Source organism: Eleutherodactylus coqui, chromosome 2 (assembly GCF_035609145.1).
Source record: "Eleutherodactylus coqui strain aEleCoq1 chromosome 2, aEleCoq1.hap1, whole genome shotgun sequence".
In the NCBI taxonomy this organism is placed as follows: domain Eukaryota; kingdom Metazoa; phylum Chordata; class Amphibia; order Anura; family Eleutherodactylidae; genus Eleutherodactylus; species Eleutherodactylus coqui.
This window is the reverse complement of record NC_089838.1, coordinates 154,038,848-154,061,763: the sequence shown is the minus strand read 5'-3', so window position 1 is coordinate 154,061,763 and position 22,916 is coordinate 154,038,848. Positions and strand designations below refer to the sequence as shown.

At 41.9% G+C, this 22,916-nt stretch overlaps 1 protein-coding gene across 2 annotated transcripts in view; it reads right to left on the bottom strand.

The window, feature by feature from the left end:
- Positions 1-22,916, bottom strand: part of MDFIC (MyoD family inhibitor domain containing) — a 131,459-nt gene that overhangs the window by 41,324 nt on the left and 67,219 nt on the right. For both annotated transcript variants that reach the window (XM_066591801.1, XM_066591802.1), the window contains exon 3: positions 7,756-7,884. In XM_066591801.1, the coding sequence (XP_066447898.1) occupies positions 7,756-7,884 (129 nt within the window). The remainder of the gene's footprint in view (positions 1-7,755; positions 7,885-22,916) is intronic.

The following is a 22,916-nucleotide window of genomic DNA, read 5'->3' as shown; positions in this document are numbered from 1 at the left end:
CTTCTTGGAAACATCAGTACAGCTTATAGACGTGTGTAAGAGCAATACAGTATAAATAATAATAAAATAGTTGTAGCAATTATTACACTTATTTTCCTCTACTTCCACAGAGAACAATAGAATTAAAATGAAGTAGATCTTATTCTGCCAACACGTTTGAAATAATAGAGATGCATTGCATGTTCTTTTAAACCACATCAATAGGTGAACGTGAACAGCCAAGACATTAACATTCAAATTATAAGGTGAGCAACTAGGTTGCTTTAAGTTGCTTTGTGAAGTATCTTTTGTCAGCAATTATTTTTGAACATATTCAATGCGGTAAATAGCACATACTGCATCTTCTATAACACTGAAAGCATACATTAACATGATAACTAGGCACAATCCTTTAAGTCATTTTCCTAGTCACTGAATTTTTTATGCCTTTCTGATCTTAATAAGAAAACAAAGCAACCAGTAACATTATCACACTGAAATGCTCCAGAAAAGTGTTCAGGTACAACAAAACAGAAACTTGAAAGGACTCACCAATTTGTTCCAGGAAAAAAAAAATATATTCACTGCTTTGTAATGAAAATAGATGACTCTGATTTCCAGCTCAGACACAGTTGTACTGTTTCAGCAGAAGGAACTTGAATTCCAAAGTGGTCATAAAAACAGTTATGGCAGCAAATTCACAACTTTTACATAAATAGACCACTGTGTTAATTTGGCTGACATAAAAGTTAATCGATTTGCTTTAGCTTTAAAATACATTACATACTCAGGTAGAAGTCATTTCAGATACAATTCTAAAACATTGTAAACCATGTAGCTGTTTATAAAAAACAGCAACTGATAAGAAATCAGAGTCATCAATTACTTTACCGCTCCTCAAATACCACATAAAATAACTTAGTAAAGTAGCACAAAAGTGATTATGAGCTATACTATCAATAGGCAAAAAGTATTTTTGCCATAATTGGCAAATTACCGAAAAATACATTGATGCAGATTGTCTATATAATATCTTAAAAAGAACACACTGCATCTGCAAGTATAAAAGCGAATGTATCCCACTCTCGACATGCATAAATATGGCAATTGTGTACTTGTCAAACTTTGATTCCTTTGTTGCAATAAACTTGTCACAATAGGATTCTTCAGACACAGATGCTTCACACTTGGATCCCAAAGTCCACTAACACAACTATACAATAAAGTGCCAACAGCATGTAGTCTTCAAATGCTTCGATACTTTATCTAAAGGTTTCAATAAATAAAGCCAAAATGATCTCCCAGTGTGAACAATGTACATAGCTTGTTTCAAGCACAGTCCGAGGTACTGGAGGCATGAAAGATGGTTCCTTTTGATTCTTTTCTTTTAGAAACAAAGCAATGAAGAGGAACTATAAGCCAAGTTTATCATCAAGCCGTTTATGTAAAATTAGTAGCGAGAACAAATCATGTATCACAATTTAGATGCACATAGACATATACAAGCCTTTTCAAAAATCCAGAAACAGCACAATGTCTATCCCATAGCTTTGCCTGCTATTGTAGTTCATCTTGATTAAAAGGAATGAGGATTAACTGCAATACCATTGTAGCTTGTCTGCATCCTACAGGGAACTGTTATTTTGTGGCAGTTTTTCATACAGCTTTTTTTGTGCGAAAGCAAGGAGTGGATGCAATAAGAGAGAGAAATATAAAGAAATGGCATGTATTTCTTCTTACTGCTAGATCAAGTTCTGGCTTTGGCTCAAAAGACTGCATCAAAATCTTTAGCGGTGTGTGAAACCACCCAAAGTATAGCCTTTTCAATGATCTCAACTGCAATACCAGGCACAACCCAAGGACAGAAGTGGTAGTTTGGGAATAAAAAGATCCTTTAATTTAAGTTTTAATGTTAAAGCATAATATACCAAAATAATGGCATATAAAAAGCAGAAAAGACCCTTTACAACAGTGTTCCCCAACTCCAGTCCTCAGGGACCGCCAACAGGTCATGTTTTCAGGATTTCCTCAGTGTTACGCAGGTGATGTAATTATTGTTGGTGCCTCAGACATTGCCACAGGTGTTCTTACCATAGGATATCCTGAAAACATGACCTGTTGGTGTTCCCTGAGGACTGGAGTTGGGGACCCCTGCTTTACAATACCAAAAAAAGTAGGCAATCTGCTGGTCTGCTTTTAGCCCTTAAAACCAATACTCAGGTACCTGGGGGATCAGAGCTCATTATTATCCTTACCTTATTCACATCACTTACTCCTATATAATGGTCAGCCTGAACTGGGCCCCAATGTCTTATGGCCTTAGAGCAGATACATGGACTGCCCATATAGTATACCAAAAGAAAAAGAGTAAAAATAACACCCTTCCCCCATTTGAATAGGTTTTTGAATGAAATTTATATGTACACTCATATAAAAAGGACAAATACTCATCTGCACTGAACGAAAAAAACCAAAACAGGTGGTGCAGATGTAACAGAAGAAAATTTGACATGGACCCTGGTAGTAAAATGAGTCAGTAGTCAAAGCCCAAGAATAATCATGAGTTGTTCAATGAACGACGATTTGGAGAAAGGACTGGCTAAATATTAAAAACTTTGTGAAACTGCAGCATTGAGATTCTTGTACATTGGTCAAGCTGACATGTTGTGACTATGCAGTTTTACATTAAAGTAAACATGTAACATTGTAGCAGATGTACAAAAACAGACTTTTTACAGCTGGAAACATTTTGAGCACTAAAATCATAGAACAATATCATATTGCACACAAACACTCAAAACGCACTTGCTGCTGAAAAATACAAACAAGGTACTTTATTCAGACATGAGAAAAGTAGAAAGAATGTTATTTCAGCCAAAATACCATCCGCTTATTCTGGGACTGGGACAAGCTAGGAATTCCTTGCAAACTTGCAGCTACAAGTTTTACAACATATAAATCAGGTTTTCATAGTTAAACGGCTATTTCATTAAAGAGAAAGGGAAGACTTTGCAATCTCTGGTTATATTCTGCAGACATACAGGGGGAGTTCTTAAAGGGGTTGTCCCATGAAATCAAGTGGGGTTCAGCACTTCTGTATGGCCATATTAATGCACTTTGTAATGTACATCGTGCATTAAATATGAGCCATACAGAAGTTATTCACTTACCCACTCCGTTGCTGGCGTCCCCATCTCCATGGCTCCGACTAATTTCTGCATCTTCTGGCTTCTTTAGACGCGCTTGCGCTGTCCGGTCTTCTGCTCTGTTGAATGTGGCCGCTCCAGCGTCCTCGCGCCGGAGAGCTGGTCTGCGCATCTTCATCGTAGCTCCGCCTCCGTCACGTGGTGCCGATCAGCCAATTAGGTGGCTGTAATCAGCAGTGGAACGCAAGAAAGGGGAAGATAATCCACGGTGTACCTTGGGAGAAGACCCGCGGTGCATCCTTGGGAAAGGACCGGCGGCCATCTTTAAAAGAAGAAAAGAAGAAACTGCCCGAACGGGGATGCAGGTAAGCGATTTTTTTTTTAAATAACAAAGGGATTGTTTTTAACGGGGCACAATGTGGGGGTATGTAGAAAAAAACTTTTTGATTTCGCCGCGGGACAACCCCTTTAAGACTGGCGTATCATATGCTGGTCTATATGATCCCCATTGACACACAATTGGACTGCACACCTCTTCATATATTAGGCATATCTCAGCTCCTCTGTGCGTCCATACAAACATCTATGTCAACTAGGAGATGGCGTGATTTCTGGTATAATGTACACCCATTTCGGGCATAAATTAAATAAGCTATGCCCCCTTTTCAAGTAAGTGAAGTACCATGAATAAGGCCTTGTGCTAAATGATGTGTCTTTAAAGGAGATGTCCCGAGGCAGCAAGTGGGTCTATACACTTCTGTATGGCCATAATAATGCACTTTGTAATATACATTGTGCATTAATTATGAGCCATACAGAAGTTATAAGAAGTTTTATACTTACCTGCTCCGTTGCTGGCGTCCTCGTTCCCATGGTGCCGACTAATTTTTGGCCTCCGATGGCCAAATTAGCCGCGCTTGCGCAGTCCGGGTCTTCAGCTTTCTTCTATGGAGCCGCTCGTGCCAGAGAGGGGCTCCGTGTAGCTCCGCCCCGTCACGTGCCGATTCCAGCCAATCAGGAGGCTGGAATCGGCAGTGGACCGCACAGAAGAGCTGCGGTCCACGAAGGTAGAAGATCCCGGCGGCCATCTTCAGCGGTAAGTATTGAAGTCACCGGACCGCCGGGATTCAGGTAAGCGCTGTGCGGGTGGGTTTTTTAACCCCTGCATCGGGGTTGTCTCGCGCCGAACGGGGGGGGGGGTTAAAAAAAAAAAAACCCGTTTCGGCGCGGGACATCTCCTTTAACACCAAAATACCTATGAGAAATCTCCCCCATAGCATTTGAAAAGAGCTTACAGCTAGGCAAAGGTTTATGAAAAACTAGAAGAGGTGATATGGCTGACTTGCCGAAACATTTATACCTCTGTCTTGATTGCAATATAAGAAAGGATAAGTGAAAGGAAAGGGTAATATTAAGGGAGACAATTTCAGGATTTATTTTTAGTTTTTCTCCATTTTCCTTATTTAGGCCTTAGTCAGACGGGCGTTTTTTCGCGTTATTTGCGGATCGCATGACGGATGCGCATCCGCAAATCGCGTGAACGGTGCGCGCAAGTCGCCCGCAAATCGCCCGAAAATCTGCTCCTAGCCGCGTTTCATTAGAAACGGGCCGGAGCTGTCCAGCGCATTGCATTCAATGGAGACGGCAATACAGCCGTCTCCATTGAAAGCAATGCGCTGCGGGCGAGCCCGGGATGAATTGTTGGTAAGGGCTTAAATATATAAGCCCTTCCCTGCAATTCATCCTAAAATGTGTTAAAATAAAAAAAAATTGTATACTCACCTTCTCCCGGTAGCCGGAGCTCCGCGCTGCCGTCCTGCAGTGGGTGTGAAAGGGGGGTGTGAGTCAGACCTGCCCCCTGATTGGCTCAGCGCTGAGCCAATCAGAGGCATGCCTCACTCACACCCATTCATGAATTCATGAATGGATGTGAGTCAGACCTGCCCCTGATTGGCTCAGCGCTGAGAGGCAGCAGTCACTCACCCATTCATGAATTCATGAATGGGTGTGTGTGTTTTCAGCCTCTGATTGGTCAGGGCTGTGACCAATCAGAGGCAGATCATTCAGCAGGCGGGGATTTTAAAGCCCCGCCGGCTGAATAGTGCCAAGAAGCAGTTCAGGAGAACTGACAGCGGCCGCGGCTGGACTCCGGCTGCAGCGGAAAGGTGAGTATACAATTTTTTTTTATTTTAACACATTTTAGGATGAATTGCAGGGAAGGGCTTATATATTTAACCCCTTCCCGACAATTCACCCCGCGCATGCCGGCAGCCCATTGCTTTCAATGGAGCGGCTGTATTGCCGCTCCATTGAATTCAATGGGCAAACATCGTTCTTCTCTGCCACAGCTGTTACATACGCAAATCGCGGCTAAAAACGCCCGCCTGACTAAGGCCTTAGGGTGTTTTCACACACATAATTTTTTGGAAAAACACTGCGTTTTTTTCATTGAGTTTTTTTTTCTGCCAAAGCCAAAAATGGATTAAAAAAAAAAAATATAATAATAATCGCAGTGGAAATTTTCCAAAAACAGATGCATATGTAAAACTACTCTTAGTGCTCCTTTAAGCACCAATTAGTGTGGCTGACCGTACACATACTTTGGTCATCTGAAATATACTGAAGGTAAGCCGTGCGCCCCAATGCTTCCACCAGAAAGGAGGAAGTAGAGACCTACATCAAAGCTGCAGGCTCCAACTGATACCTCTTGCTGCTGTACCCGTGGTCCTAGCTGCAGGGGCAAACATGGGGGCCCAAAATGCCAGCCTCAGAAAGCTGTAATAATTCTCCTTCCTGCTAATTCTGCCACCTGCTGGTATAGGTACAACACAGGAGCTGAGGCCCAGCAGTATAACTAGTCCAAGCTGCTAGCAAGTGAAGAAAGAATGCGGGGAGGAAAGAGGATGAAAGTGTTCAGAATTTCTCCACCCTTTTATGCAGATGGAGTGCCCGCTATACTGAGAGACTCCTCGGCAGCGCTAAACAGACTTCACAGGTCAGTAACTATGTTATTTGAGTAACAGGGAGGTCAGCGAGTTCCTCAAGCTGCTGCCTTACCTGTCTCTATACAGGCAACAGCTACATTGAAATTATTTATGTATAGCACCTCTATTCCCCCACAAAGCCCCAGCCAACCACTCTCCCACCCACTACCCCTCCAAAGCAGCAGCCCTGTCTCAGTGACTGCCAATTGGTGTTCTCCTCTTGTCCCCCTCCCCTCACAGAGCCTCTGGCATGTTTTTGTGTCACCCAGTACCCCATTCTGATCTTTCCGCTCTCTCTGTCCTGAAACCTGATCCATGGTCACAGATCACTGCCACATCTGCCATGTCTCCCCTACCCCAAAGAGTGCCTGGCAAGAAATGCCACTCCCTTTCACTGCTCCGCATCCCTGCCACTTTGTGTCTCCTCAGAATCCTGTCAAGTAGTATTTCCACGTTGTCCCTTTCCCCTTCCTATAATGTCGGTTCCTTTAGTCCCCCAGTATAAAAATAAAAGATCCAAAATTATTATTTTTTGGTTACCAATTTAAAAATCAACACGAGAACAAGTTGACGGGGCTGTCTCATCAGAAAAAGGCCTTTGAGAAAGTGGCTGCCAGGGTGAACAAATGCTCGTCCTGGGTCCTTCACTTGGCATCCCGGCAAGTACAGATGGCTCTTAATGCCATGTGAAATCATGGTGTGCCGTGCTAGCAAGATGGTTTATTTACACTTTCAATTTGCTTTACAATGGAATTTGTTGTATTAACATAAGAGAATAGCTTTTTAATGGCTTAAGATAACTTTTCTGGCCATGCCATCACAACCAAGGTTAAATTTGTCCCAGGGGCATAATCCTTGCAATGGTTGCGGCAGGGTAAAACATAGCATTAGGCTTTTTTCTGGCAGCATTTTTGGCTGCACCTATCTGGGATGTCTGTCTAACATTCCATCTCAAAACAAAATTGAGAGAGAGACCTGTCAAAACCATAGCCTTTTATGTGTCAAAAGGAAACAAGTTTGGCCTCCTTCTCATTAGATTTCCTGTGCTTCAGGCTTTTCATGATAGAATAGCACAGTGTATGATGCTTTCCGATCCAACTAAAAAGAATGACAGTGAAAGAAACCTTGTGAAACGGAAACCAAAGTGGTCACTATTTCACACATTAAAAGCTATGATTCTCAGTCCAGGTTTCCATCTCGGTGCAGTTTTTGGCATGCGATTCCAAACCCTGAACCGAAGAGCAGGGGCAGAGGGAAAGATGCAATGTGAAAAGACCCATACATGATAGCCATTCAAATCATGGGTCTTTCGTCAGAACCTTTTACAGTCGCTCTCCTCACTTCAACTTAGTCCTGGCTGGCACCCAAGTTAGATAGAGAGCGACTGACATGGGCACTGGAGGAGGCATGCAGCAACAGGCAAGCATGCTGCTCAGGAATGCTCTCCCAGCTTCGGCAGCTATGGTCACTTATGCATTACTGGGGCCCCTACTAGTTTTTTCTAGTTATAGGGATCTTCACCAAGCTTAATCCAACCCTGCCTCTTGTTACTCCAGTCTGTCCAAGCATAAGACAAAGAAATGCACGGTTTGCTCTTTTCTCAAGAATTTCTAGATTAAACACATAATCAAGGGTAATGCACTTACTTTTTACAATGGAGTCTGTCTTATTCGCCAAAACAGAACAATCATCTAAATCTGTTTGTATGCTTTTGTTCTTGACATATTGACTTTGACTTGTGTTTTCCACATCCATATTGTCCTTTTCACATTTTTCTAAAACAAAAAAAGTTAAATCTAAAATAAGAGCTCTTGTAATACCATGTTAATTTAATACAGTTAAATGACATTTTTGTGTGTTTTCCAGGACTATTCGCAGTACACAGAATCGTTCATTTTTTTATACAATATTTTTATATTAAATTTACTTTGGATGATGCCGTGCTTACCTTAATGGTATTGCCCTAACCCCCCTCTGCATAGGAAAAGAGAGAATGTCTATGGCACCTGTAATTGGAGATGGCAAGTGCCATTAACAGCCTTTTCCCCCACAAAACTGTCAATAGGAGAGTTGTTTGTTATGGCTCAAGCAGAATAGGCCTGTCAGTCATTTGTCCATAAACCAGAAAATTTACATGGCTGTTCCCATTGTTCAAGGCTATGATCAAAATTGAAAAAAAAAATTGCTCCACTTAGAGCATATTATACTGTGCCGCACATATTAGTGCTATTGTATGCTGCTTCTATTCAAAACAGATGCCACTGCCTTGATTCTGGCTTTTCAGGTACCACAGCATATCTGTAAAAGAAAACAAAAAAAACAAGGCAGTCACACCTTGTTTTTACCAGTAGCAGTGCACCTTGGATGAAAATGCCACAAGGCGACAGATGTAATTTTGCCATGCTACCATAAGTCCTAGCCCAAGCAAAAGAGAATGGTATTGGGAAAATCTAATCAAACTCTGGGAAGATTTGGTAGTGTGTGCTGGGGGTAAATCCATCCATCCATACATGCAAGCAGGACTTTGACACATTGCCTGCATGTGGTCTAGAACATATGTGCTAGTTTACAGGCATGACCGGTGGCAAGCCGTGAACTGGGACATTGCGGGTGAGACCACGGGGTGCTTAAGGTGGTTGTCATGGTTGGCTCTGTGATCTCTCACTGGCAATGGCGAAAACATGGCTGGCGCAGTCATGCGAAATGTAAAATAGAGCAGTCAAATGGTAAACGATAAGTCCCAAACAGTGTTGTCACGTGACGCCAGTACCTCTGTTCTAGCAACCAGATATTTGTTGTTAAATATGAGTCCGCAAACCAAAAAGATAGTTCTCAAACCAGAGGTACATGGTTTCTCTTAACTCACTGAATCCAACTTTGATTTCTCCAGGAACAGCACAAGTTAACACAGACACGACACTCCTGACAGCCTTCTTCTCTACTTCCATTCGGTTACTCACTCACAAATTCTATATGTCCTCAGCCCCACTTATCTGAGGTACAATCCCTGAGGGGTATTTCTCCTGACATGGTGGAGCAACATACAACTCTTGCCTCTTTTTCTTGTGTCTAGTTTCCTTCTTGAGACTTGCTATAGTAGGGGTTGCTACTATGTGCTTCGGTTCCCGGAGGGAAGATTATCTCACGGAAGATTAGATAGGCCCACGGTTCTGCATAGTCAGAAGCAAAAACGAGCTTCAGCCTTCCGCTGATACGTCATCCTCCTCCACCGACTACATGTCTGCAACTCACTCTACACTAGACTCTGCCACTCAATTGCTTCTAAACTCCCACAATACAAGACACAACCAACAAGTTAAGTGAGACAGGATTGCCACAACAAAGCTTGTTAGCACTACACAGATCACAAACAAACACAGATACACACATACATACATAAAAGACAGCTTACACATAACAAAACATACAACTACCCTAAAGACACCCCAACTTTGGGCCACTATACATGATTAGAACATTCAAGTTTTACTGTAGTCTGTTCTAGTCACTAGAGGTAAGTGATTGTACAAGGAGGGAATCTTTTTCCATGGTCACTTAGCTTTTCAGCCTTCTATAGGTACAGTTACAGCCCAATTCTTTCCATTTGTTAACCCATTAAAGGATCAAGTGCCATAAATATACGGCACTTGGTTCTGAGCTTCAATCCAGACCGATAGTAAATATATGTTGCAGCATTACAGCAGTTGCTTTTTTTTAACCGCTTCTGCCTTCTCTTTTACAGGCTACATAGCGCTCAATTAGTGCAGTGTAGAAAATGCAGGAAGCAGCATTGCCATTTCCTGCACAAGACTCGGCAATCATGTTATTGTCGGCAACCCCCAGCATCTAAGAGCTGCAGGGTCTTAGCAGATTCTGGCCAGCTCTGACAGTAACTACCTTCACACTAGGGGAATGTTTTCTCCTGTAACTTGAGCTCCTATAGATCCTCCAGTTGCAGTGGGAAAGTGGGAAATAAAAAAAAGTTTGTGACTGTCCCCCAGAGGTCTTATATTGTATCATGGGGGACATAGATGTTAAAAAAAAGTTTCCAAAATGGGTAAAAAAAAGACAGAATAAAATAAAAATATATATAAAAAAAAAAAAAAAAAAAGCAACCAAATGCCAACCTAAACCTTCGTCAAATCCGCCCTTTGATCCGATATTATGCAAATTATATATCAAAACGTCCAAAACAAAAAATGGTGAACTCATTGCTATACTTTATTTTTAAAATGCTGATATTTACGTTAAAATAAAGAACTACAAAATGTAAAAAAGTATTAAAAAAAAGGTAACTTTTTTTGTACATATTACCTCTAATTAAAAAAAAAAGAAAAAATGAAAAAAGGTATTAAAAAATAGCCTTATATATGACAACTCCCCCAACTCTCCAAAACAGCAGCAAAAAATTTTTTGGCAGACCACGCAAAAAAATATAGGGCCAGAAAACCACCGCATAGATAAAATACCTAAAAATTGTCTGGTCATTTTGGACCAAAACATTCTGGTCTTTAAGGATTTAATGATTAGCTTGACGGGTTTTTAAATCCATCTCTTAAGTGGAAAACTTCAAGAACCCTGCCGCAGAGCTGTATGGAGTGTATTTTTGTCTTTACAGTGTCATTTTTGTCAGAAGCCTGACTCATGAGCAGTTAGAGCTTCCAGACACAGGTATATTTATACTACAATCACATGAAACATTTGACTCATTTTGTGACTTCCAAAACTAATTCAGTGACGATTTAGGGTATCATAGCAACAGGGATAAATACATTCAATTATGTTGTGCCTAATAGCTGTAGTGAAGGTAGATCAGTACTAAGGATTAGCTTTCATTTTTACATTAGAAAGTACTTTTCCGATTATCTGTGTAAAAAGTTTCCTTACAGCCACTGTGATTTAAAGTGTTTAGATTCTATTCAATTATTTATCATCTAAAGAAAAAAAAAATGTTTAGAATTCCATGTAGATTAATTTAACTTCATAATATATCCTTATTAGGGTCTGAGCTTGATTTTTCTGTTACATTGTACCCGACATTGTACCCAAACAACCTTTATCACCTATCCATGGGATAGGCGACACACGTCTAATCAGTGCAGGGTATCACCGCTAAGACTTCACAGATTCTGAGAATGGAGTAAGGAGTATGGAGATTGAGAGGAGCAGCGGTCATGTATGCACACTACCACACCATTCATTTTCAATGGGACTGACAAAGAAAGCCAAGCGCTTGTAATTGGCCATTTCTGTGAGCCCTAATGAAATGAATGGAGTGGCACCCTGCCTGCGTGACTGCCGCGGCATTCAATGTGATATCACTGCGAGCGAGTTCAATGCCATGAAGAGGTGGTAACTGAGCTCACATACTCTGCATCACCCCCCCCCCCCCCACTGATCACACTTATCTCTTATCCTGCGCACAGCTGATAAGTCATTTTTAGTACAACCCCTTTAAAAATTACCTGATTTCTAAGGCCGTCAAAAATCGAATGACAGCATTTTGAATTACTTGAGCTATCACTAGAATGAGCTTAAACCAGTGCTTCCCAACTCCAGTCCTCAGGGACCCCCAACAGATCATGTTTTCTGTATCTTCTCAGTTTTGCAGAGGTGATGTAATTATTGTCGGTGCCTCAGACATTGCCATAGGTGTTCTTAGTATAGGATATCCCGAAAACATAACCTGTGGGGACTCATGAGTACTGGAGTCTGGGAAACACTGACTTAACTGAACACCTTTGGGGGGCCTTTTTTGTTTACTGAAATGCATGTATTTTTGGCTAAAATATATGTAAATATACGTGGTCTCTGCCGCCTCACGGACTGTGGAACTCCCACATTGTTTTGCGGAGACAGTCGTGTGAATGAGCCCTAACAGTTTATCCTGAGATATAAACCGGATTTGGTTAAAAGGAAGATACAGTTTAGCCCAAGCACAACTGCAGAGGGAGCTACTATTAAAGACTCTCCCTCAGGTTAAAATGTGGCTAGTAGATCAATCTTTGTCTTGTTTAAAGGCCAACAATCTTGGCTTTAAAAACAAAAAAAACTTAAATCATGGCTCTAGCCCAAGCTAGAGCAGGTTCAAGTGCAGTGTTTGAGTGTGTTTGAGTGTGGGAAAGAGAAAGCAGGGGATGTAGTGCAAATTTGCAAAGAGGGGATGAGGATCTGCATTCTGCAATCCTCCTACTGTCACCGTATGGCTTCAGAAGACCCCAGGGGGAGGTCATTTCCTTATTTTATCTCCCCTTTTATTAATCAGAAAGCATATATGGCTCTCCAATTGGCACATATGGCTGGTCTTGTTAACAGAAAAGCAGTAAATCACACCAGTCTTCCAAATTAGGCTGTTTATTGACCCCATGGCCCAAACATTTAATAAATCAGATACTGCGGTCCACGCTGACCATAAACACCCAAATGATTTTGCAGAAAAAAAAAAAAGGTCTGCTGGCACCCTGTAATTGTTTTTCAGGGAAGAGCTATACGCTCTTCCCTGAAAAACAAACATTTTAGTGTAACTAAAAAATAAAAATATATTTACCTGTCCGCCGCTGCCGTGTCCCCCACGGGGATGAAGAACACATCTGCCGCATGCGGCAGATGTTTTCTTCAATCCTGCTGGGAATAAAGAATTTCCTGCTGCACCTGCCACATCTGTGACAGATGCAGCAAAGGAATTCTAAATCCCCGTGGGGAATAATGAATTCCCTACCGCAGCTGTCACAGATGTCACATAATTGTACTGGCCTGAAGAATTAATTTAACATATCATTTATAATGCACGAGAACGCTGTTAAAAATAATAAAATTAGAAAAAGAAAAAAAAGACAACATGCCAGAATTGCAGATTTTATTAATCTTACCTTTAAAAACATTGTAATAAAAAGCAATCAAAATATCATAAATGGCTAAATGAAGACTAGAGATCATCCTGCAAACAACAAGTCCTCATACAGCTACATTGATGGAAAAATAAAAGTGCTATGGCTCTTTAAATGGGGCAACACAAAAGCAAATCTTGGGGAAAAAAATTTGTTTACAAAAAAAAGCAGCAAACAAAAAAAAAACCTTTATAAACTTGGTTTCGCCAGAATTGTGCTGGCCCACATAATGTTATCACATTTATTTTGCAAACTAAAATGCCATAAAACTGAAGTCCAAAAAAACGAAAATAAACAGAAATTCGTTTATTCTCCCCAATCCCCATAAAAATCTAATTTAGAAAAGCCTACAGGCTTTTTCTTGCACTACACTTTGACCCCTTTGCGTGACCTTTGGTGGATGATTTTGTTGTTATTTGTTCTATCCTCACCACTGCCGTAAAATCATAAAACGTGAGTTTGACACATTGAGTGATCTGTCAGTAAGGTCAAAGTTCCGATGTGGAGTCTAGCGGCGCTGCTGTGCTTCAGCCAACAGCGCCGCTAGGGAGAGTCAGGGCTCCTTCACACTGGCGAGGGCGATATCAGGCCATGAACTTATATGTATACAAAAATGATGCCATTAGAAAATACAACTTGTGCCACAAAAAAACAAGCCCTCATATGGCTAGGTCAATGGGAAAATTAAAAAGTTATGGCTCCTGGAATGCGACGATTTAAAAAAAAAAAAAAAAAATGAAAAATTGGTTGGTCATTAAGGCGCAAACAGGATTCATCACTAAGGGGTTAATGATGGTTTCTTTTGTTTTATTCTATAAATCATTAGTAATTTTGTTTATGCTTGCCTGTCCCCAGCAGTAACTGTAAGGCTGGGTTCACACAGGGCGGATTTGCTGCGGAACTCTTGCGGTTTTGCCTCAGCGAAAATACGCAAGACTTCCGTGGAATAAGCGCAGCTTAAAAACCCGCGGCACTTAGATTTTTGACAAGTCTTGTCCACATGGCTGGCTAATCCCAGGATTAGCGGCCGCAGTGAAATCCGCCCCGTTTGAACCTAGCTTAAAGATTGAGATACTAATACTGTTTTCAGAAGCGCATATAATCCGGCCTTTGAGAACCACCAATAAATGATTATTGATAATATATTTTGCATTTAGAGATGTGGGGGAATAGAGGTTATTAATTTTTCTAATTTTTGTCCTAAAAATATGCTATAGCACATTGCTCAGACGAAAATGCAAGAAGCCAGAAGGGTGTGATAGTGAAACCTCAGTTAGCACATAAGCAGTTACTGTAAGTTCCAGTAAGCATTTTGCATCTGTAATGAAATGTCATGAAGATTTATGCATGTGAGTCATAATTCTGGAACTTGGTACATCTGAAAGAAAAGAGATTGTCATCCAGCAGTTAAGCTGTTGTCAAAAAAAACCCTGTTAGTCCCTGAAATTTCCCATCTAAGTCTCTTCAAAAAGTTTGAGATGACAAAAAATAAACTTAACTAGAGCTAAAAGCTTTAATGTTCTTTATAAATATGACTTCAATACACAAACGCTATTCAAAAGACTACAGAACTGTAGAGAGGAGCAAGGAAAATAAAAACCATTAAGAATTAAAGTGCATTTTCTAAAAACCATTCAGAGTTAGGCCTAATGCCCATGGACGGATTGCTGCCGCATTTCACGCAGCGGAAATCCGCGCGTTATCCCGCAGCTATTAGGTTCTATTGAACCTAATGGCTTTCTGCATTTCAATCATTGGTTTCATTAACATGCGTTTTCACTCACTTTTAAACTGCAAGAAAGCCCATTGCCAGTGTTAACCCGGCCTTAACGTGTATATCTGCCAGGAATAAAAATAACTAGCTGAAGCAATAGGTTTATCTCTTTCCTCAAGTTTCTTTTAATCATTTTTTAGCTTTTTTTTTAAAATCATACCCATGTCTTCTGTTTGTTTTATGGCTCTTCAACTTTGTTGTCCCGTTACTGGACAACATTCCCCCTATAGGGCCTGTGTGTGTTATGTGCTGTGTGTGTGATGTGTGGGGTCAGGATGGATGGAGTAAAGCTGTGTGTGTGATGTTTGGAGGTCAGGATGAATGTAGTAGAGCTGTGTGGGGATCATAATGGATGTACCATGTAGCAGAGCTGTGTGTCATGTGCTGTGTGTGTGTGATGTGTGGGAATCAGGATGGATGTAGTAAAGTTGTGTGATGTGTGGGGTCAGGATCAATGTAGCAGAGCTGTGTGTGATATGTGGGGATCATACTGGATGTACCATGTCGCAGAGCTATGTGTGTGAATCAGGAAGCAGAGCTGTGTGTGTCATGTGCTATGTGTTGGGTCAGAATGGATGTAGTAGAGCTGTGTGTGTGTGATGTGTGGGGATCATAATGGATGTGCCATGTAGCACAGCTGTTTGACGCATTGCACCACCAGAAACACTGGTACTATAATTTCCTAATAATTACTAGTGTACTCAGAAAGAGTGTAGGAAGGATCCAATGGACAGATGTTCAGAAGGACAAAAATGTTCAAAAAGGAATGGAAATTTTGAAAGTCAAAGATGTAATAGGAGGTCTACAGGATGAAAATGGTGAATTGTTTAAAATGATGTTGGGAAGGCGAAAATTTCAATTTTCTAATTTGTATCTGTTTTCTCACAGAAAGAAAATGTAACATCAGCTGATCTGCCCTGTACTATTATGGGAATAAAAGAATGCAGGCCAACTATAAGCAGAGAGATGGTGAGAAAACACTTTGCTAATTTAAATGAATTCAAAGTCCAGATGAATTACATCCTAGGATACTAAAGGAAGCAGCAGAGGTAATTGCATATTCTTTGAAAATTCCCAGAGAACAGTAGATTCCCAAAAGATTGGAGAAGGGCAAATGTTGTCCCCATCTTCAAACAGGGGAATAAGGTGCACCCAGGAAACTACAGGTCTGTAAGCCTGACTACTATACCGGGAAATATTTTTGAACAAATTATTAAACATCATATGTGCAGGTATTTGAGCGGGAATAGAGTAATTAACCAGAGCCAGCATGAGTTTGTTACAAACAAGTCATGCCAAACAAATCTAAATTTACTTCAATGGCAGCATCACAGACTGGGTTGAAGAGCTACCAGCATAGTGAGTGGTCTGCAAACATGTCCTATGAGGAACAGTTAAAGGATCTGGGAATGTTTAGCTTACAAAAAAGAAGGCTGAGCCATCTACAAATATATGAAGGGCTGTCGCAGGGCAGAGGGATCAGCCCTATTCTCATTCGCACAAGGAAAGACTAGAAGCAATGGCATGAAACTGAGAGGAGGGGGGGGGGGACACAAATTAGATATTAGTCAGTGAGGCAGACTACACAAGACCGGGTCAGATTCCGCATGCGGGAGCCCGCAGCAAAATCAGACCCTGTGCCCAGCCGGCATCCGCGTGTACCTGCTTTTCCTTTTCTGTACTGCGGATGGTCCGCGCGGCTTGCCGTCGTACAGTTTGCTTTTAAATCCCTGCTTTTCCTGCATTGTCACTAGGCGGAATCCACAACCTTTCTGAATGACGGGCGAGAGCTGCCTGTGATTGGCTGAGCACCTCAGCCAATCACATTCAGCTCTTTCAGCAGGCAGGGATTTTAAATTCCCGCCTGCTAATAGATCAGCACCACAGTGCAGGGGACAGCAGGAGAAGACGTGGCTGTGCCCCGGAAGCTGAAGGGAGGTGAGTATTAATTTTTTTTTTTTTTTTTTTTTAAACCACTTTTACTTGATTTTCAGGGAAGGGCTTATATTCAAAGCCCTTCCCTGAAATCAATTGCCGGCAGCAGAATCCTTTACCGCAGCTGACATGTGTGACAGCTGCGGTAGAGAATTGAAGAATTCCTCTGCTGCATCTGCCACAGATGTGGCAAATGTAGCAGCAGGGAATTCTTTTAACTAGCGGGGATGAAGAAAACATCTGCCACATGCAGATGTTTTTCATCCCGTGGGGGACACAGCAGCAGCGGACAGGCAAGTAATTTTTATTTTTTTTACACTACTTTTCATTGGCTTTTCAGGGAAGGGCTTCATAAGCACTTCCCTGAAAAGCCATTGACGGCTGCCGGGCTCAGCGGCGACTTCTGCCGCTGTCCCCGGCTCTGTAGCGCTGCTGAGCTATCAGCAGCCAGGGATTTAAAATCTCTGCCTGCTGGTAGCTCTGATTGTGATTGGCTGAACTGCTCAGCCAATCACAATCAGAGCTACCAAAAGGCGGGGATTTTAAATCCCTGGCTGCTGATAGCTCAGAACTACAGAGCCGGGGACAGTGCCAGAAGTCGCCATGAGACCCGGCAGGTACGTATAGGGCTTATGAAGCCCTTCCCTGAAAAGCCATTGACGGGGATGCGGTTGAGAATTAAAGAATTCCTCTGCTGCATCTGCCACAGATGTGGCAGATGTTGCAGCAGGGAATTCTTTTAACTAGCGGGGGTGTAGGAAACATCTGCCGCATGCAGCAGAAGTGTTCTTCGTGCCCGCGGGGGTCACGGCAGCGGCAATTTTTTATTTTTTTTGCACTAAAATGTTTCTTTTTCAGGAAAGGGCTTATATGTAAAGCCCTTCCCTGAAAAAGAATACAGGGGGCCGGCAGAGCATTGTTTTCAATGGAGCCGCCGGCAGCAGCCGCGGCTCCGTTGACAACCAGCACGCAGCTGTGTTCACGCGCGTTTTTGCTCGTACCTAGGTGCGGACGTATGTGCGCACCTAAGTACGCACAAAAACACGCTTGTGTGAACGCACCCTAAATATGCTAATCCCACACCAAAATAGAAGAGATATTTGGGTTGCGGGACAAGCTTTGGAGTCTCTCGGTGGTAAAACAGGATCTAGTTTTTCTAAAAATGAATATGCAATTTTACATACACAATAACCGTACTGAGGCGCTATTGGCTAAACAACTTAAGTCTTAGATCTAAGGAAAGGATTAGATAACTTTAACACTCTGGTGGGCATAAAATTACTCATTCCCAAGAAATTGCTAATGCATTCGCCTATTACAGTGATCCCTCGTATATTGCGGGGGTTATGTTCCAGAGACCACACGATACGTAAACATCCTCAAAGTAGCGGCGTTATATTTACACAAATGAATCTGTCAGGTGAACTGTAAAACAATCGCAAAAGTGAACAAACAGACCAATGCTACGATCAGTGAGCCAATCAGCGCCCAGGATACAGAACACATTCCATCAGCCAATAGTGTGCCGTGTACAATCTTGCATTTGCAAGAGCTAATGGCGCACTAATTTGTCCTGTATGTACCGCAAAATTTTGCAATATAGCGAACAAGTCCGCGAAAACAGAATTATATATGGTCTACCTAAAATTCGCAATGCACTGAAGCCGCAATCATTGAACCGCTGTACTCCTCTCTTTATATTCTCAGAGAAGATACAAATACGCATCAACCCCAACTGAAAGAAATTTACCATTTTCTCCAGAACATTAATCACCCATGCCTGTCACCCGACCAATTAGCTTCTCTTTCCCCATCAACCTCTAGGTCTGAAGTTCTAGAAGCCATAAAAACGTAAAAATAATTTTCAAATCTGTGGGGCCAGATGGCTTCTCTAATGGTTATTCTAAAAAAAAAATACTCTTCTCCTCAGGCCCCATATCTGTGTGATGATGCTTAATGAGGCAATGAATAAGGGTTCCTTTGAAATGTTAGAGGGGCCATGATGTTTTCACTGCAGTTAACAGCATTTAGAGATGCTTTATAGCAGCCTCATGGGCCATTCATAAAATGGACAGGTGCTGAGTAGAGATGAGCGAGCATACTGGCTAAGGGAAATTACTCGAGCAAGCATTGCCCTTAGCGAGCACCTGCCCGCTCGGAAGAGAAGGGAGCGGGGGGGGGGGGGGGGGGGAAATAGGGAGAGAGAGTGAGATCTCCCCCCCCCATTCCCCCTCGCCGCTCCCCGTCGGCACTCAAATCTTTTCTTCCGAGCGGGCAGGTACTCGCTAAGGGCAATGCTCGCTCGAATAATTGCCCTTGGCGAGTATGCTCACTCATCTCTAGTGCTGACCCATTCAATTCCATGGGAGAGTGTTCTAGGCATGTTTTGTGACCTGTGCATGGAGTAGATAGGAGGCAACCACCTATTGTGCAGGGTGGATCCTGTGTTACCTTGCTTTATTGCAATCCTACCTCTGATAATAATGAGATGACTGCTGAAAAGTTTGAACTACATAAACGAAAATGTTGGACTATTATGAGGCTTAGTCGTTGGTGTGAAAACTGTAGAACATTAGGATTTTAATTTTTTTTTTAATAAAGACTGACATTGAAAAATTAAAATTCTCTTTTTAAAAAATGTTTAATATAAAAACTTATTTACACAATACATTATTTTATGATGACATTCCTTTTGAGGTAAAATTCATTTATCCCATTTGTGTAAGCAGCATGTAAGCAATTAGCAGGGGTGATGGGTGCCTCCCTTCCACTGCCTAGCCGCTGGCTGCAATCCTATTACTGATGGTTGTCGTGGCATCCTTAGGACTAGTGAAGGCTACCTGAGCTGACACAATAGGTTATTATCTAGTGACAGTTTCCCTTCTCTCATAAATAACGCAATATGGCTCCTGTTTATATAATTGTGGCTTCACAAATTATGTGTAGTTCTTTTTTATATTCAGAACATGGTGTTGGGGGTAAAAGTTTTTTTTACATTTTAGATGGCGACATTGTGTCCTCCGATTGGCCGCAGCATTCACCTGACCTCTGGAGGACATTTGCGCCAGGGATGTGGCCAAAGGAGCTGCTCAGCTCGGACTTGAAGACAGGGGAGCATGCCCTCTTTAAACAAAAATGCTAAATTTTTATTTTGCATGTGTCAAGGTAAGAGAAGATTATAAGAATATAAAACACAACATAAATGCATAGGCCTATGCCCACTTTAGGGCAATCTGATAAAATAAATTGTATTTCAAGATTTTGGCCTCTTACTGAACAAACTAACAGAGGTGCCACTAGTGTGTAGCAAATCAGGTACTCCTGAGGCCGTTTATACTGTGTAACCAATTCAGTATTAAAATCAAGTAATCCAATAGAAAATGTAGAGCGGCCAAGAGGCAAAAGAATAAAGCAAGACTAGGATAGAGCGAGAAAGAAGGAAAAAGAGGAGGTGCAAAAGGGAAGTGGGGCTTCCAACAGGGAAAGTCCCAACCATACATAGACCACCGCATAAGAATTATCTGTAACTAACAATGTCTTCGTAGTCCTAAGAGTCTTGAAGAATAGTCTATAGGGTTCCAAGCTGTGAAGTTTGCATTCATTTTGTCATGAAGCAGAGCTCCTTCATCCTCTGAATAGCAGCTACTTTGTGTACCCAATGAGCTAAGGAAGTTGGATCTGAAGATTTCCACTTAGCCGGAATGCAAAACCTAACTGCATTGATAAGATGCTTGAGGATGGACTTGTGATAAGTCCGCCCCAGGAGGTTGGAAAGATGCAGGAGTAACATGGCCGGAGATTTTGGAATATTAAAACATGGAACTTTACAAATATTGACATCGACCGCTCCTAGACTGCCTTTTTTCTTTAACCATGACCAACCATTAAAATGTTTTATTTTTGTAACCACATAACCACTTTAAAGGGAACCTGTCTCCAGATATGAGCCCTATAAACTAAGTTATGGTGCTAATACAGAAGGTTCCCTGGAGTTCAGGGAGACATTTCTTGTACTTGTCTGGCTCCCTGAGCTAATGCTGTCACCACCGAAGCTCAGCACAGGAGTGCAGGCGCAGAGTAAGCAGCTAGAGGTCCGCCTGCACAGCCCGTACTGACTTTTGAGGGTAAGAGCACTGGATGGGGGAGTCAACCAAGTATAAAAAATACCTCTCCGAACTTGAGGGAACCTGTCGTACGAGCACTAGAACTTCGTTTATGGTGCTCATACCTGGGAACACTTTCCCTTTAAGGGGTTAAAGTAACATATAGTAGGAATTTTTTTTTTTAATCAAAAAAGGTTAAAAAAAAAAAAGTCAACACAACTCTGCAAAAAACTATTTAAAAATGCTGAGTGTGAATTTAGCTAAAGTGAGTCACATAATGAAATTCTGAAGCCCTGCCTACATTTATTTGTGCTGTAAAAAGTGTCCTCAGGGAACTCAAGACTGAATGTTAGTACTTGAAAATCCCCGTTAAATAAAAAAAAATCCTTCTTTACATTAGCTACATAAAATAAAACTTGCTGATACACTTCTAGTGCAACCTGCTCTCAGTCATGGTATGACTACCCCACACTTATATATAAGCGAGTTTCTGCATAAGCACAATAAAGTGCCCTACTATCTACTAGAAGAGTAATGTCAGGTAGACAGCAAGAATTCTTATGGCAATGTTTTAAAACTGTAGAGAACTTTTGGTACAGAAGAGGCAATACAATATATGTAATTATTTCACACTATAGCAAGGCAGAATCCTCTGTCTTTGGAAATGCATTATTCCTCCCTTTACTGTGCCAACATTTCTATAGTTTAGCCGTGACTTTGAGAACGTACAAATTCTGTAGAGGGGATGCCAGCGAATGTTATGGACACAGCAGATCCAGTAACTCTACATCTGTTGAATATTTTACCCTTTACGGTAAAGAATACATTTTCCCAACCATGTTTGACACTGGCAGGCATTGTTGTGAAGGCCTCCTCTGTAACAACAAAGGCTTTATGCTAGAAATGCTTGTGTTTTAATTTAGATCTGTCTAGTTCAACGATAAACAAGTTTATGAATACCCCCTTGTAAAGTTTACTGCAATGCTCACTATGCAAAAGAGAAAAGTATCAGTGCGGTCTGACGATGACTCATGCAAGAAATTCAAAAAAACTTAATTTAGGCAAATAATATCACAGATTATACCCTGTGGATAAACAGCCAAACATTCAGCTCCGTTTACAGACAAGCCTCTAGTTCTATTACCTTTATAAGGCCTGAAAAGCAAGATGAATCTGTATCACGAGTGAACTGTATTTTCTTAAAGGGATCCAATCTGATGTCTACATTACTTTAGGAGGGCTGGTCTGGGGTCTGTGTATGTTAAGGGGTGTGGTACAGGCACTACAGATTAGTTTAGGTGGTCTTACCTGGGGTCTGTATTCAGTTTGCAATGTTATGAAGGAGGGGGGGGGGGGGGTTATGACTATTGGGGATTTACATGGCATAGCTTGGAGGGGGTGTTCTTTCTACATAAATTAGCAGGACATAAGAAAACCTTTCTTACACGTCTGCTTTAGATAACCCTCTTCAAATTCTGTCTGATGTCTCTTTAGGCTGGGTTCACACAGGGCGGATTTGCTGCGGTTTTACTGCAGCAGATCCGCCCGCGGCAAAACCGCCCGCGGCCGCTAATCTCGGGATTAGCCAGCCATGTGGATGAGATTTCTCAGAAATCTCGTCCACACGGGACGGCTAATCCGCTGCGGTAAATCTGGTTGAAACCGCGGCTGCGGCCGTCGCAGCCGCGGTTTCAAAAGAAGCAGCATGTCTGTTTACAGTCGGTTTTTTGTTTATTTATGTTAAGGCCGCGCTCTCCTCTATGGGAGAGCCGTCCGCAACGGAAAAGCATGCGGCCGGACCGCTTCAAAGCCGCCGCAGCTTAAACCGCGGCGGTTCTCCCGACGGAAATCTCGTAGTTTTTGCTGCGGCCAAACCGCGAGATTTGCGACGAAAATACGCCCCGTTTGAACCCTGCCTTACAGTATGCATTTACTCCCCTGAGGCTGCAGGGGCTCAATGAATAACCCATAAAATTCCGCATATATAAATATAGGTTTGCAACTTGTCTTTTGCAGCCAAGTTGTTAAAGTGCCCCTCTGGTCCCGGGTACAAAAAGGTGTCCAGGAATCGGAAAGTGTGTGTGTGGGGAAGGGGAGTTACATTACCT